At 45.4% G+C, this 14830-nt stretch overlaps 5 protein-coding genes across 5 annotated transcripts; 3 read left to right on the top strand and 2 right to left on the bottom strand.

Moving 5' to 3' along the window:
• Window positions 1-1206: 1206 nt before the first annotated feature.
• Window positions 1207-2390, top strand: LY89DRAFT_687514 (uncharacterized protein). Its single transcript, XM_018215515.1, has one exon. The coding sequence runs from the start codon at window positions 1281-1283 to the stop codon at window positions 2334-2336; it is 1056 nt and encodes a 351-aa protein (XP_018067728.1). The 5' UTR covers window positions 1207-1280; the 3' UTR covers window positions 2337-2390.
• A 4991-nt stretch (window positions 2391-7381) lies between these two features.
• Window positions 7382-8370, bottom strand: LY89DRAFT_721397 (uncharacterized protein; the record flags this gene model as incomplete). Its single annotated transcript, XM_018218645.1, has 4 exons — window positions 7982-8370; window positions 7702-7927; window positions 7594-7650; window positions 7382-7555 (listed from the first exon to the last, which is right to left on the bottom strand). The coding sequence occupies exons 1-4, from the start codon at window positions 8200-8202 to the stop codon at window positions 7382-7384; spliced, it is 678 nt and encodes a 225-aa protein (XP_018067727.1). The 5' UTR covers window positions 8203-8370.
• A 326-nt stretch (window positions 8371-8696) lies between these two features.
• LY89DRAFT_721396 (uncharacterized protein) lies at window positions 8697-10840 on the top strand. The gene is made up of 5 exons (XM_018218644.1): window positions 8697-8893; window positions 8947-9142; window positions 9190-9470; window positions 9524-9645; window positions 9696-10840. Exons 1-5 carry the CDS (start codon window positions 8714-8716, stop codon window positions 10417-10419), a joined length of 1503 nt encoding a protein of 500 aa, XP_018067726.1. The 5' UTR covers window positions 8697-8713; the 3' UTR covers window positions 10420-10840.
• A 331-nt stretch (window positions 10841-11171) lies between these two features.
• Window positions 11172-12831, top strand: LY89DRAFT_737350 (uncharacterized protein; the record flags this gene model as incomplete). Its single annotated transcript, XM_018220243.1, has 3 exons — window positions 11172-12043; window positions 12090-12138; window positions 12184-12831. The coding sequence occupies 3 exons, from the start codon at window positions 11172-11174 to the stop codon at window positions 12829-12831; spliced, it is 1569 nt and encodes a 522-aa protein (XP_018067725.1).
• Window positions 12832-13452: 621 nt separating this feature from the next.
• LY89DRAFT_651554 (uncharacterized protein) lies at window positions 13453-14806 on the bottom strand (the record flags this gene model as incomplete). Its single annotated transcript, XM_018212167.1, has 4 exons — window positions 13453-13668; window positions 13721-14121; window positions 14176-14348; window positions 14393-14806. The coding sequence occupies 4 exons, from the start codon at window positions 14804-14806 to the stop codon at window positions 13625-13627; spliced, it is 1032 nt and encodes a 343-aa protein (XP_018067724.1). The 3' UTR covers window positions 13453-13624.
• Window positions 14807-14830: the final 24 nt, after the last annotated feature.

Here is a 14830-nt window from a genome sequence, read left to right as displayed (position 1 = left end):
ATATATGAAGTCATGTTCGTTGGCGACCTCGCCTTCATCTTCACTATCGTCTTCAAAGGAGAATTCTATATCGTCGTCCTTTGTCTCTTTATTATCCTGCATGCTGTCTTGGAACGTGTGCGCAACGGTGAGACCAAATAGCTGTTCTCCAACGCAAATGAATCCCCTAACTGTCGAATCTCGGTTTGGAGCCTTGCCCGTCGCATCCTTGATTATGATCGGAATTCCATGCACACCACCCAGGGGCGAAATGTAGTAAACCATGTTATGAACCGGGCTGGAATGATTTGTGTCACCTGTCATTTCGACATCCTTTGTATGATCATCAGATTGTGATCGTTGGGCGGACAGTGTTGGAGTTCTCGATACTTCTTCAGGCCCATTTTCAATTGTCCTTCTTGCCGCATCCCGGGCCTGTCCCTGAGCATGCGTCTCATCTCCATGGACACTTTCTTTCAGGACGTTCAGACCACCAAGCTGTTGCGGCTCGCTAGAAAGCCTTGGAGGCCTCGACGATTCTCCCAGACAAACGCAAGAGTGCCCATCAAGAATCGCACTTTCCTTTACAGCCTTCATGGCACGTTGTCTTTGTATCTTGTCTTCGCAGCTGAAAACAATTGTCGGTCTAGCTTGAGCTTTTGTTCGACCGATCATGTACAGGCCGAATAGAAGGACTCTTCGGATGCATACCCCTTCGTTCAAGTATTCATGTTGAGACTCGAGGATATCTTTGATTTTGCACAGTATTTTGCGTGCAATTTCCTGCGCAGGGCCAACAGCCTCCCAACACCAATTCTTGCCCAGCGGACACCAGCTGATACCAATTGAGCGCTCTGGATTAGGCCATGGATTCTTCTGCTTGAAGGAAGTAAGTCTTTGCAGCCCAATCATTGATAAATCAACAGTGGTTGTGACCGTGGAAGTCATGGATTCAATATAATCGTTGGTAGATTTGAAAGGAATATCGAATCGCAGATATTGAAATGAGCCTTGTTATAACGAAGAGACCCGTGGGGGTTCAGAAAGATAATGAAATCTAGTCAAGCCTTTACTTTCAGAAAAGCCAAAAAGATAAGGTGCAAAGCTATCCCGTGTCCCGAGCCTCGTACGGCCTTATCAAAAGAAATTTTTGTGGTGGCAGTGCTCAACAGCCTTGATAAGGCGCACCGACTGGAAGTCAACCCCAGCCATCTTTAGGGGGACTGAAAAGAAAACTTGCGGACCAATCTTCAGGAATGGACAACAAAATAATGCCAGCTGATTGAGCCTTGATTTTGGAAATGGAAATGTCAACTTCATTAGACTTCGACGTTCGTGCAGTCTATTTGAATGACGATACAAAATATGCGATTCTGAATACAATTTGGAGTTCAACGCACACCGCTCGAGACTTCTCAAACGATCCAAGCATTGGTGACAGCTATCTTCGATACTACGGAGATCAATGCAGAAACGCATTGCATTCGAGAGGATTCAATTCTATCATCAAAACCCACGCAGACGTCGCAGATATAGTGAACCGCCTCAAACATCCCATCATGACGAGGGAGCGTCTTCAGGAGTATCTGCGTACCAAAGTCCAACATCCATCTACAATTGATGATGATGAGCCCTTATGCTATATAATCGATCTGGCCGTGCGACTGTGGCTGATTGATGTTGGTAAAATTCAGCATGGGTTCGTTCCTGGCCAGAAGCCACTCCTTTGGAAGGCTGGTTCTCTAAAAGATCTCGTCGAAGACCGTTTCGCTGGCTTAGTATCAGGTCCATCACGTGTGGTAACGGTCAAGCTTGACAGGTTATTCACTGCACGGAATCTGGAACGCATTGCAGGTCTGCAGATCATTTGGACGGACAACATTTCGGACCACTTGCGATTGATGGTCGATGACACCAGAATAGCCATTTATCACCATGCGTCTTTCTTGGAGCACCATGAAAACAACTGTATTTTTCCGGCTGGCTTCATCGAGGAAACCCTGCGAACGATATCTTTACTCTTCCCTCAGTACGACAAAGAATCACGTAAATGGTTCAAGGCACAACAGCTGAAGTTTAGCTTGGACAAGAAGACAAGCACATCTGGACACCTCACCACAGAAGAACGTCAGATCGAAAACTTCGTATTTTGGTACGACCGGCTTAGTATTCTCAAAAAAGCCTTCGATGAAGCTGAGCCGAGTACACTCGCACAGTGGTGGTTTGATCGACGGCGTCGTGTACAATGGTACACGTTTTGGTTGGCTGCAATTGTCCTAACCCTCACTGTTCTCTTTGGCATGGTTCAGTGTGTAGAGGGGGGTTTTCAAGTCTATAAGGCGTACTACCCATCCTGAAATCGGAGGTTTGGTTGGGATAGGACTTGCAGAAAACGATCATAAAATAGGAAGGAACTTCAATCAGCCGTGAGCATTGAGTGTTTGTCAAGACGCTGCAGTGACGCTAACCAGTGAGGATACTTTCAAGTCACTCAAAGTGAAGGGACGATTCACCTCAGGGAATTTACTAGACCCGCAGGTGCCTATGAAGTATCACTAGACCATTTCAATTGCCTCTTCAATAGCTTCAAATCCAAAGTAAGGGAGCGATTGAAATTGAGGAGCTCTATTTGTCAGCAAGTGCCTGCAAAGTGCCACCGGATCAAATCTTGCCACTCGTTCATTTCAATTGAGCGAAGCGGTTGCTTGACACTCGTCAGGCTCCTCCAACCAAGAGTCGGTACTTGTCCATACCCTTCGTCGGATCTGGAACATCGATCATACCGACAGGGGTTATAAAGAGCGAGTGACGACGGCTACCCTTCTTTCCCCTGAGCTTTTCCACCACCTCCGCGTACCTTTTCTTAACCTTCCACTACATCGAACCTTTCCGGTTGTCGACATATGGACGTCATCTACACCGAAGAAGCTTACTTGCTGTTCATGATACTCAGGGTACTCAGGGTACTCAGGCGAGTCGACTAAGTTGAGGGTAAACCGAGGGTGATTAGCGCCTGAGCAAGAGCGGCAAGCTTGAAATGTATGTGATTCAAAAGGAAGAGAAAAGTGATCCATGATACCCAGTCGTTCATCAAGGTTTAAATCACGAAAGGCTAGGAATATCTTTCGACCCGTGGCTCATGTCTGTGGACAGTTTGCAAATTCAACGAAGATTTATGAACCTTGCCACACTAGGGCTGGCTGAAAGGCCATCAACCATCAAATTTATGTTCCGCAGTATCCATCAAGATCCCAACTTTCCTGAGCTTAGAACCGTGAGTATATATCAAGGGTCTCAGAAACAACCCAGATTCCAAATCTAACAATCAACTCCTTCCTACATCATGGCAGTGCAAAGTCAAGCGAAGGGCTCTAAAACTGGGTAAGGTTCTCTTCATAAACGATACTCAATAATGCGCTCACACTAAACGATCTAGCAGGCCACTTCTCGAGGAAGCGATCGTTGCCCATGGTGGCTTGTTCACATGGAACAAATATCAATCAACCACTTACAATCTCAACATCTCGGGACAATCTCTGACTCTGAAAGGTTTTCCCGGTAGCTGAACACAACCTTTTTTTCCTCTGTCCCAAGGTTGGTCAATAAGCTCGCCGCTTCTACTCCGGCGCTAATCACCCCACTCGAACTGGTATCTGAATAGGGTGATATGACTTATAGTATAATAGACTTAAAAATTTTGTACGCGGTATTGTGTGAACTTGCCTGTATGATTATCTGTGAATCTTGTGGCCAGTAGTTCCAAGTGCTCACGTGATACACCTTTGTTCTAGTCCATACGTCAACAATTGCCGTTTATAAACAGGACCCCCGCCATTCACGAATGGCATATGCTATTCATGAATGGCGGGGTGTTTATGTATGGCACCCCTAGTTTATCAACTAGCCCTGCCATTCATAAACAAATAGAGCATATCGAGCTAGCCATGGCTAAACAGCGCCACTGATGAACAGCCCTGGAATAAGGCCTCGATCTTAGTACTTCAGCACCTTACTAACTTAGGGTGTGTTTGGCTGGCGAATTTGAATGTTTATTTTTAGCGCGAGTGTGAGGGAATCAAATTTTATTCTATTCATGAATTGAATGTAAATGTGAATGTGTGGGTTGCTTGGCTGGCGAGATAATTGGCAAGGCTGAGGAGTGGAATTGTGGTTGAATTTAATCTATTCGAAGAGAATAGGGCTTTTTTTGCATATTTATTTTTTGTTAGGCTTATTCGCGAATAGAGTTATTCTATTCTATTCGATCTGAATAGAGCCCCCTATTTACTAGTGGGCCAAACAATGCTCTCTATTAAACCCTCTATTCACACTCGGCTTAAAATTTTGGTGGTACAGCCTTCTCCATTCCCACCCATATCCGTGAGCCAAACACACCCTAAGGTTAGCACCTCAGCACCTCAACACCTTAGCACCTCAGCATCTTAGCACCTTAGCATCTCAGTATTCTAAGACTCTTGCCCTAGAGGTGCAGCAGGTGCTAGAGGTGCTAGAGGTGCTGAGGTGCTGAAGGACTAAGATCGAGGCCTTATTCTAGGGCTGTTCATCAGTGGCGCTGTTTACCTATGGCTGGCCATGCCATTCATGAATGGCAGGTGTAGTTTATAAACAAGGGGTGCCATACACACCCCGCTATTCATGAATGGCGGGGGGTTAGTTCATAAACAGCAGGTGTTGACGTATGGACTAGAACACATTATTCATGGAAAATCGCGCGATTTATTGCCTGTCCCTAGAAATCAAAAGCAACGCAGTAACTTCTTGCTCCACTCTAAACGCCATTCCATTCTCATGCATTATCCCCTGCCTTCCCTTGCAAAACAATTCCCCAGACTCCATCGCCATGAATTCACCGAACAACAAAAACCATTTGCTGCGATGACTGAATGAGGAAAATAGTCTAGATAAATGATTAATATAATTTTAATTAATAGAAACAAAGAATGTACATATCGAAAAGGAAGTTAGGTCGTTGATGGATTCTTATATCGAACCCAGAAGATGAATGCAACCACAGACATAGCGATGAGGAGCAAGACGTATGTTCTAGTCGAGCAATGCAGGGCAGGGATGGTGTGGTTCCACTTGAGTTGGAGGGGGAGGGGTGTGAAAGTGAAGCCAGGGGCTGTAAACTCGAAGTTGAGGCCAGGGATTTCAATAGCAATGTCCGCGGGTGGTTGATATTGAGAATGGATATCGACGCGACCGTCTGTGTTATTTGGCATATCTTCTTCAGAGGGATCTGCACCGACCTATTCACCAAATATTCTATTGGCCAAATTTCATTGTTTCATAAATAGATCAGTTATTTGGCCAAATATTTATTATTTAATATTATAGAAGTTAGTATTTTTTTTATTAACTTTAAAAACCGGCTCCGGAAGTATAAATCGAGTATTTGCAAACGATGATTAATTCATTTGGTTTAATGAAATAATGAAGTGGTAAATGAAAATATAAAAGTATTGCGTTAATATTTAATTAAATACTGGGTAGTAGTAGTCATAGTGTAGGATAAATGAGGGGTATTAATATAATACCCGAAATACTTAAAAAAAAGACAATGTTTAAGAAGAAGATTAAGCATAAGTGTTTCCCGTGCTTAGTATTTCAAAGAAAATTTATTATCAATTAATTCGATAAATAGGCTATTGTTGATGTTTTGGCATATTTAAAGTGTACTTAAAAAGTATATTTTTAAGCTATAATCGGTAAATCACATGATAAAAGACCTTTAAACATGGAAATAATAATATCCGAGTTTATTAAATTGTGTTACTCACGTAGATTTAGCGCAAAAAAGAGAGGAATCAAATATTAGGTTTGAAATATTAGCTTATTTTGGGTAGATTAATTTATTAATAAAACGCTTAATTTATTCGTTAATACCGTTCCATTGGTCAAAAGGCCCTAAATTTGGCCAAAATAGGCATTCTGTTGGCCAATAGCTCATTTGGTGAATAGGTCGGTGTAGCACGGGCTCCGTGCTTAGCCGCTCGGTGAACGGTTCTGTCCTGAATAGAATTGTAATCCTCAGTGCTACATATTTCCAGCCTGTCAAGGCCCTAAGAATCTTAAAATATCACACAAGCAAGGCTAACTGAGAGGTTGAACTCTCACAGCTCATGCATTGCTTCCAAAATGCACAGTCATCCTTAAAAAACGTGTCATCGTTGTCTCGCACATCTGATGCATTTCCCACTTATTTTCTTGCATCTTCGTAATTTCGCAAGAGAGGAGATGACCTCAAACTTAATATGTCTACTCATAAGGCTGGCTTCATGGGTGGTCATTGGCACAAGACACAGCCCAATGATCATGGGTTATTAGTCAAAGCTTCTCATATAGGACTTCCTCCATATGGAGATGAGAGAATCAACTCCGTCTGCACCTTTCGGCCGTTACAATGGCTGGTGGCGATACCCACGTGACCCTCCATTACGCGGGAGATGAGCTTTATATAGTCGAAGCAAGAGCTTTCTACCCGATACCCTCGCCTCAAAACCCCCTACCTTCTTTTTCCATGACGCCTCTGAATATCGCTCACCTCTTCCTCGGCGCGTTCCCATTGGATAACACGTTCCATGTCTTTGTTCTCCTCGTTCTCCTCATGTTAAGACAATGTCATATTGAAAAAAAAGAAAATAGCCCACAATCCAAGATCATACGCAAATCTCAACGACCTGGCTACAGCAAGGGCAATTTGCAGTTGATCGTTTCTAGCAAGGATATCGTTGACGCTTGGTTTAGCAGTTGCCGCAAAAGTCCCCACCATTTATATGATGCTTACGAAAGCTCTTTCAACTGAATTCTTCAAGTTCTTCTGTTTGTTAATCTTCATCAAGGGGAATGATCGCTAAGTAGAATGATACCAGGAAGCAGGTGATAAGAATAATCATAGAAAGAAAATACGTAGTCTGTTAGAAGGAAAATCCGCAATATACCACCCAAATTTGGGGAAGCGGATAGAAAAGAGCCTGGCAGGAAAGCGAAGATTCCGTTAAGCAAGAAACCTTACCATGAATAGAAGGAATACTTAAAGAACTACCTAACTCCTAAGCTTACAGTAGACTTTGGAACTTAAGATAATATTGTTCCAAAGCTTGTTGGTCAATATAGGGGGTTCAACTCGCCCCCAAAAAAAATTCAAAACACCAATCTATGAAGGATACAACTGCACAAAATGGGCAATATGAAGAACAACGTGGACTCCCTGCTATCCCGAGGAATCTACCTTTTCCTTCCAAATTACATCACAAGCTTTGGAACAATATTATCTTGCATTTTGCACTTTTCAGGATCCTTACTTTCCTTACTCATATTATTCGTCGAAAATACTAACTTTTACATAGTAGACATCTTTTCAGAACATATATTGATGTACCTAGCCATATTTTGGCAAAGCTTCCTTCCCAATCTGAACAAGCTCCTCATTCGTCAATGGATCCTTCTCGATGCCTTCCAACCCTTGCTTCAACACTGCCGCGGTGAGATCAGTCCGTTCAATCTCAGGTATCGCACGCCCTTGGTAATCCGGCCTTGATACCCTGGAATCTCCCTATCACCCACAATATATCCTGGTCTCACGCAACACACCTCCACGCTCCCGCTACTCTTCTCTGCATACTCGACTAACTCAACTTCGAGCATACACTACCAATGTCAGGATTAATAACATTACTTGACGAAATGACGAGAACTTACGCGCATCTTAGCTACTTTAGGATCAATGATTGCCCTCATGGGTTCCCAGTCATGGTTCAAGTCCCGCGTCACTGCCATCCCGCTGTAGTAGATGAACATCAGCGGCTTGCCCGTCTTGTTGGTCTTGCACAAGGCGTCGATGGCGGTAATAGTGTAGTCACGTGTGACTTTCTTGACCTCGTCGAAAGGCATGGTTTTGGATTTAGAGAGGGTGACTCCAGTTGTCCTGCACTTCTGTCAGCATTCTTTGTTGAGGTAGAATTATTGAGCGGCGTATTACCAAATGCACGCGGTCGCATCAGCGATCGTCTCGAGAGTGGAATCAGAGTACTGTGTTCCATCTTCCATCACAATATCAGTCAGTTTCGTTGTATCTTGATCTTTCACAACGACTGGTCGACGGCCAATGGTCACAACAGATGTGATTTGGGGGCAGCGGAGAGCCTGTCGGAGGACTTCTCGGCCGCAGAAACCTGTAGCACCGCCAATGACTAACTTCATGCTGATTGACACTGGAGTCGAAAGCCGGAGAATTAGAGAGTTAAGTTGATGAATAGGAAAGGGAACAACAAGGGGATGTCAACTCCCTATACCAAGTTACGGAGGTACCAAGTAACAGAATGAAGACGGAGTTAAGCGGCCTAAAGATCCGGAAGGATATGAGTATCTAATACTTTAACGTGAGCTGAGGTGAGCAGTGGAGGAACACCAAAAGTACGCTTCCAGCACCTTGAATAGCTCCAATATTACGACTTCTTCTTAGTTATACTCTTATTATAACAAAACAAGGATTTCAGTGTAATCGATTAGTATCGTAATCTCAATTTCCAGGGGTTTTAGACCTGTGGTTCCGATCTCATTCAAATGAGCTGAATTGAGCTGTGGGAATGCGACCGGTACAGGGGCTGCAGCCTTTGAGCCTAAGGCACCCGCACCCACAACTGCGCCCTGATAACATTAGTGAGACGTTCATCTTCTTGATACTCGAATCCAGACATCAACAGTCATAGAGATGCTGAATATAAACTCGACAAATCCTCTAGGTCAGAAGTGGGAGTTCGTGGACGTCGATAAACCAGTCAAAGAACAAGATGCAGCCACCCGGAGGCGCGTCAGAGTTGGTGCAATGCGAGCATTTAGGCGGAGACAAAGGCTGCAACAGCTCGACGTGTTTCAATCTACTCGGCCTTCTGTGAGCCTCTCCACAACGAGAAAAACGAGCTATCAATGACTAACATTCTCTGGGATCCAACCCGTGATCTCGAATCCGAACTTGAGCAGAGTTCAAGCTATGTCAGTTTGGATCAAGCCTCCACGACTTGTACCGATTTGGCCCAACCAATAGAGCAGAATGACGCTCGTGAGACATTGAGGAATCTTGATCCCGCCGGCACAAAATCAGTCGGTCTGAGCCAAGAGCAGCATTATCTGCTGAATCATTGTACGTAACTACACACGCTCGTCCTAAATGCACCCTTAACAGTCTAGTCAATTTACTTCTTTGCCACAGACCATTCCGATTCCCCCCCAAAACGGATAACCGTGTCGGAGCTTTATGGTTTCATCAAGCCTTGGAAGATCAACTCCTTCTTGAAGCAACATTGCACAACGCTGCCGTGCATCTCGACGGTCTCTACAAACGACAAGCAAGTACTCAAGCACTGAGGCATAAAGCGAACACTATCCGACTCGTGAATGAATGTTTAAAGTCTCCAGATGGCGTCAGTGATTCCATCATTGGCGCTGTGGTTCTGATGGCTTGGACTGCGGTAAATCTGAGTCTCTGATGCCTTTCTGTTGCGTGGATACTGACTGCGCGTAGAATTACAATGGCAACCTCCCAGAGATGCAGCTTCATTTAGATGGATTGGCACGCATGGTTCGTATACGCGGAGGGCTAAAAACATTGGGACTCGGCGGGCTCCTGCATGCTCTTGTAACAAGGTGCCAATTCCACAGCATTTCTCGTCTATACGTTATTCACATATTTATAGGTTAGATCTCATTGCCGTCACATTGACGAATTCGAAGCCACGATTCGCCGCACTTGGAGAAAGCGGGTTCATCGACACCTCTGCGTCTGGCGGCGTAGCTTGTGTTCTACTGGAGTCCATGGAAGGTGTTCTTGCACCACTCTCCGTCATTTTCAAGAATATTCGGCATCTTCTAGCTCTGCAAGATAGCTTCGCATCCGACCATGGAGATTCAGATCGTACTATATTGTTTGTGGAGAAAAGATCATTCATCTTTAACAGATTGCTCTCTACCCAAAAATCCAAATCTCCACCGACTGAAAAAGCTCATACATATCTGTATGAACCTTGCCGCATAGCAGCACTGATATTCATGGAGTATGCACTTGCTCGAGACACCCCGAACCAAAACATGTTGCGAAAACTTTGCGAAAATTTACAATCCTCCTTTCGGACAACGACCAAAACGGCAGAACTTCAGCAATTATGGGATCAAGACCTGTCATCTCTAAAAGTTCTTCTCTGGGTATATTACATTGGCGGAATGGTTGCCACAGAGTCCCTGGATAGGGAGTGGTTTTCATACCGCACCGCTCGATGTATGATGAGCTTGGGGTTTCATGAGTGGTCAGAAGTCGAATCATGTCTGTTGGAACTCCTCTGGACGGACATGATGCATGATCAAGCCTGCACGGGTCTCTGGGAACAAGTCCAGCAGCAACTTAGGGGCTCATTGATTGCGTAAAGCTTTGCATGCGTCATCAATCATCTCAACGTCGTCAGAGATCTGTTTTTGGCCATCTGTGCCTCACTGCAATAATGCTCTCCCGTGTTATACAATACGCGGTCCATCGAGTGTTGTGCTGCTGACTGCAGGTGCGTGGGCATGGTCATGGTCAAGCCTTGTTCGAGCTGTTCTAGGCCTAGCCTAATGCGGTGGTCACTGGGCTTGGCATTTTCCAAGAGGTTAAGCGACCTACCTCTAACCGCGGTTAAAATTTTGAGTTTGTCGTACCTGCATACTTGGAAGGCTGAATTCCATGGATTGCTCGATTGAAGAGGCCTTGAAATTGATATTATATGCACAAATCGTGTTCTTGTCAAATCACACTGTTTATTGGGGGAAAGGTGCAGCGCCCTCGGCCCGAAGCTCGGCTAGGATAGGGGTATGTAGACCTTGTAGTCAGACAATAAGTGATGATTTTTTTCTGTCGGTAATTTTACTGATTCTTTGTAGCTACCTAAGAGTCGATGCTCTAATCCCCGTTGATCAGTTGCTTTCCTTGGCATTCCAAAGTTCTTTGGCGCTGGAGATCTAGAAGGCCCGGATGGTCAGTCAGATTGCAAAGTCATTGCAACTTTGGCCAGCTATATATATGTGTGTGTGATCGTTTTGTAAGGCTTAACTACGATTTATTTCCTCGCCTATCTCAAAGCTTTCACCCTGAACCCACTAGCTTTTCTCCATATCTTCCTAGCTTTTCTGAGCATATCATGATGTATCTTCTCGACCTCATTCTCGCTGCGATTGCCTTGGTCGGGACTTGTACCTCTTCCTCGGCCCTGGCTCACCAAATGAATCGACGGAATGTCACGCCATGGCCGAAGCAGTCATTCAAGACAATCGCTGCTACACTTTTAGTCTTCAATGTCACAAAATCTGGAGAACCCCTCGCTCCTGGATACATCATTCTCACCCCTGTTTCTTTCAATGGAGTCGCCGAAGTCGCCGCTGTCATAATGTCAGACGACGGAGATCTAATTTGGAACAGCCAGGTAGGGTCTCTCGAGACTTTCTCCTACACAAACTTGTTCGTACAATCCCTGGACTCAAAACCAGTTCTACACTATTGGACCGGCGGTAGCGATGGACCGATGGGCTACGGTCATATCTCCATACTGGGCGAAACATATACCGAGATCTATCGAGTTTGTCCTCAGGTTCAGGTCGTCACCCTGCACGCTCCCAATATCACATTCCCTTGCTACGCAGACGTTCACGAATCGTTCATTACGGAACGCGGTTCAATCATCATCAGTATGTACAACATCACTCAAGCAGATCTAACATCTGTCAACGGTTCCACGGACGGATGGGTCTATGATTCTCTCTTCGTCGAGGTTGATATCAAGACAAACAAAACATTATTCCAGTGGAGTGCACTTGAAGCCGGAATACCCTTCAACCTTTCAAAGGCCACCCCTCTCGGAGCAGCAAATTTTGTTGGCAACGGTACTCGAACAAGTCCTTATGATTGGTTTCATGTCAATTCGGTTCAGGCTATCGGCGATGGATATCTTGTCAACGGGCGCCATATGTGGACAACGTACATGTTGAACAGCTCAGGAGCAATCCAGTGGAAATACAGGTAATGAGTCTATCAAAAACCACTTTACAGAGCTAAAATTCAATAGGGTGACACCGGAGGAGACTTTACTTTGCCAGAAGATGGACACTTTGTACGTACTACTTCTTCAAATGAAGTCTTGCACCGCTAACAGCAATCAGGCACGGGAACACCACGCCCGCGCCCAGAACGTCACTGATACGGATCTCATTCTCCACTACATGAACAATTTCAACGCCGCAAACCCATTCAACGGCAGCCATCAAACCAAAGGTCTCGAGCTGCATCTCAATATCGTCACCAAGACAGCCACCGTGCTCAAGAACCTCGCCGATCCCGAAGTAGAGATCTTCAACGACCAAATGGGAACGTTCTGGCCTCTCCCAAACGGCAACACATTGTTAGGATACGGCCAAATACCTGCAATGAAAGAGTTTGGACCGGTTGAGGACCACGACGTCAGGATGAGTATTCGTTACGGGTACGACAATAATTCCGCCATGAATTTCCCCGGGGCCGCATCATACAGAAATTATCGACAGGAGTGGGTCGGAACTCCAGCTGCGGATCCCGATGCGGTAGTGGAAGATGGTGTGTTGCACGTGAGTTGGAATGGAGCAACAGGGATATCGAGCTGGGAGGTCTTTACTGGGCCAACGGAGACTGATCTCAAGGCTGTGGGAAATGTCACGAGCGGGGGCTTCGAGACCAATTTCACGCTTTGTGGGAATGAGAGTTTTGTCAAAGCTGCAGCGTTTCGTGGTGACGAGCTTCTGAGGATTCGAACATCGTTATTGTTAACAAAATAATACAGAGGAGCTTAGTAGCATCTATAATAATGGAACTCATACCGTAGGCAGATTATTGAGTATATTCCTGGAAAGTATCCACTTTGGGTTCCTTGAGAACTCGCTTCGGCTCTGTTAGCAGCGCCTTTCAAATTTTGACAAAAATGATATAGGAGAACAGAGATTAGATCAAGTTTGATTGACTAAGAACCGAGAAGTTACAAAAATGTGATGATGTGATTAATTTTGTTCAGAAGGTTCAGACCTGCTCAGGTGAGCTGCTCAGGGTGCTCAAGTTAATCAAGCGAGTCGACCGAGCTAAAGGCGATTAGCGCCTTAGCAAAAGTAGCAAGCTTACTGGCCCCATACGGCACTCAAAAAAGAGAGAAGTGGTTCACGATACCTGGGCAAGTCCGCCGTATTACATGAGATGTTGACATAGCGAACTAGTCATGTGACTCTAAATTTCTTCGTGCTTGAGCAGGCAGCAAAATAGTTCTCGTTCTTATATGACGTTGTCTGTGTATCCAGATGGAAACTATTTGCAATGGCAACGTACGGAGACTATTTACTCTCACAATTCGACAAGCAGTTAAATCATCCTTCATTCTTGATATCAGCCACTAAAGGATACAAAAAATTCACTCCTACAACGAGTATAGAAATAAAACCACTTTCACAATCGCTAATCTCCTGGACCCCCAGTCTCCTCCACCACGAGAATCCTCGCCAACTAATCTCCACCATCTTTGCTTTCTGAAACGAAAGTATGAATTGAACGACTAAGAAACAAAGCTCCGGAAGCCGGACTCGATTATGCCTTGATAAAGGATGGAGCACCTGGAAGTTGAGGAAGCCCTAGAAACAACGTATTAGCTTCTACCTCCAGACAAAGAACAAAACAACTTACATCCATCAACCGGCTCATCAACAAAAGTCTTAATTTTGCAAGCATTCATCTGCGCCGCATTCTGAGTCTTAAGAGGATTCCCATTTCCACAAGCATCAAACATGCACGAGGAATCCATAGCCTTCTGAAGCGAGTCGCCCTTCCAGCCGAACAGGTAATCAGCGTGACTAGAGTATCCCGTATCGTCATCGGTGCTCCAGTAGAAGGGCTGCGAGCCGTCGGTGGGCCAGAGCGACTTGTCGTTGAACTCGGTGGTGTTCCACATTGTCTCGAGGGCAACCTGAGGCATGCGGACAGGGTGCGAGGATGGACAGGGTCCGGCGACTTGGAAACCGCCTTTGCCGGTGTCGTACATGTGTGATTGATGGTCGGCGCTGTCGAGGTTCTTGCCGTCCCAGCATCTAATTGTTGTTAGTCATTGGCTCTTCTATGCGTGTGGTAGAGAAGATACTTACGCGGGGAAATGGTGGATGGCCATGATGCCTGCAGGACATGGTTTTGTTGGGAAGTCGGGAGTCTCGGCACCTCTTGTCATGATAGTTTGAAGGCACGTGTAGCGGATGCCTGTGTTCTTGACTGCTTGGTCTTTGGTGTTCGTTGTCGGCTTACCAACGGTCATGCGGAATCCCTAGAACCGTTAGCCTCCTGCAATCATACAACTGATTTACTCACAGGCTTGAAAGCCGTGATCTTTTGGTTGCCATTGGAATTGAAATCCTGCTGGGTGTAATAGACAGTCATTCCACCTTGAACACCGTTGACGAGATCTGCATTCGGATATTGCTTGACGCGCTTGTACGTGCCGTTGCGGTGCTTGAAGTACAAGGTAGCGGTCCAGTAGTTGGAGAAATCCTCAGCGAAAACACAGGTTGTGCAAGAAGCTGCGTTGCCAACATCAATCGTTGGATCCACGGATGCGTTGAACATGTTCCCTCCAATGATTTGGTGGACATGTGTAGATGGATTAATGCCAGGTTGGACAATCGGATCGAGACGTTGGATACTGAGAGTCGAGCATCCGAATCGAAGGCCGGCTTGAGAAGGCGCGACGAGCGCAGCAAGGCCCACTGCGAGAGAAGTCCACATCTTTGCAAATCAAAGTTATTGATC

The sequence above is a fragment of the Mollisia scopiformis genome, assembly GCF_001500285.1.
Source record: "Mollisia scopiformis unplaced genomic scaffold LY89scaffold_19, whole genome shotgun sequence".
NCBI lineage: Eukaryota > Fungi > Ascomycota > Leotiomycetes > Helotiales > Mollisiaceae > Mollisia > Mollisia scopiformis.
Note: the sequence above shows the minus strand (reverse complement) of the source record. Positions and strands in the feature narration are given on the sequence as shown.

What these genes read in the sequence shown, in the direction of transcription:
- LY89DRAFT_687514 (XM_018215515.1), top strand. Translation starts at nt 1,281, where the DNA reads ATGGAAATGTCAACTTCATTAGACTTCGACGTTCGTGCAGTCTATTTG.
- LY89DRAFT_721396 (XM_018218644.1), top strand. Translation starts at nt 8,714, where the DNA reads ATGCTGAATATAAACTCGACAAATCCTCTAGGTCAGAAGTGGGAGTTC. An exon ending in TTCTGATGGCTTGGACTGCG is followed by an intron (nt 9,471 to 9,523) that starts GTAAATCTGAGT and finishes GACTGCGCGTAG; the next exon opens with AATTACAATGGCAACCTCCC. An exon ending in CTGCATGCTCTTGTAACAAG is followed by an intron (nt 9,646 to 9,695) that starts GTGCCAATTCCA and finishes ACATATTTATAG; the next exon opens with GTTAGATCTCATTGCCGTCA.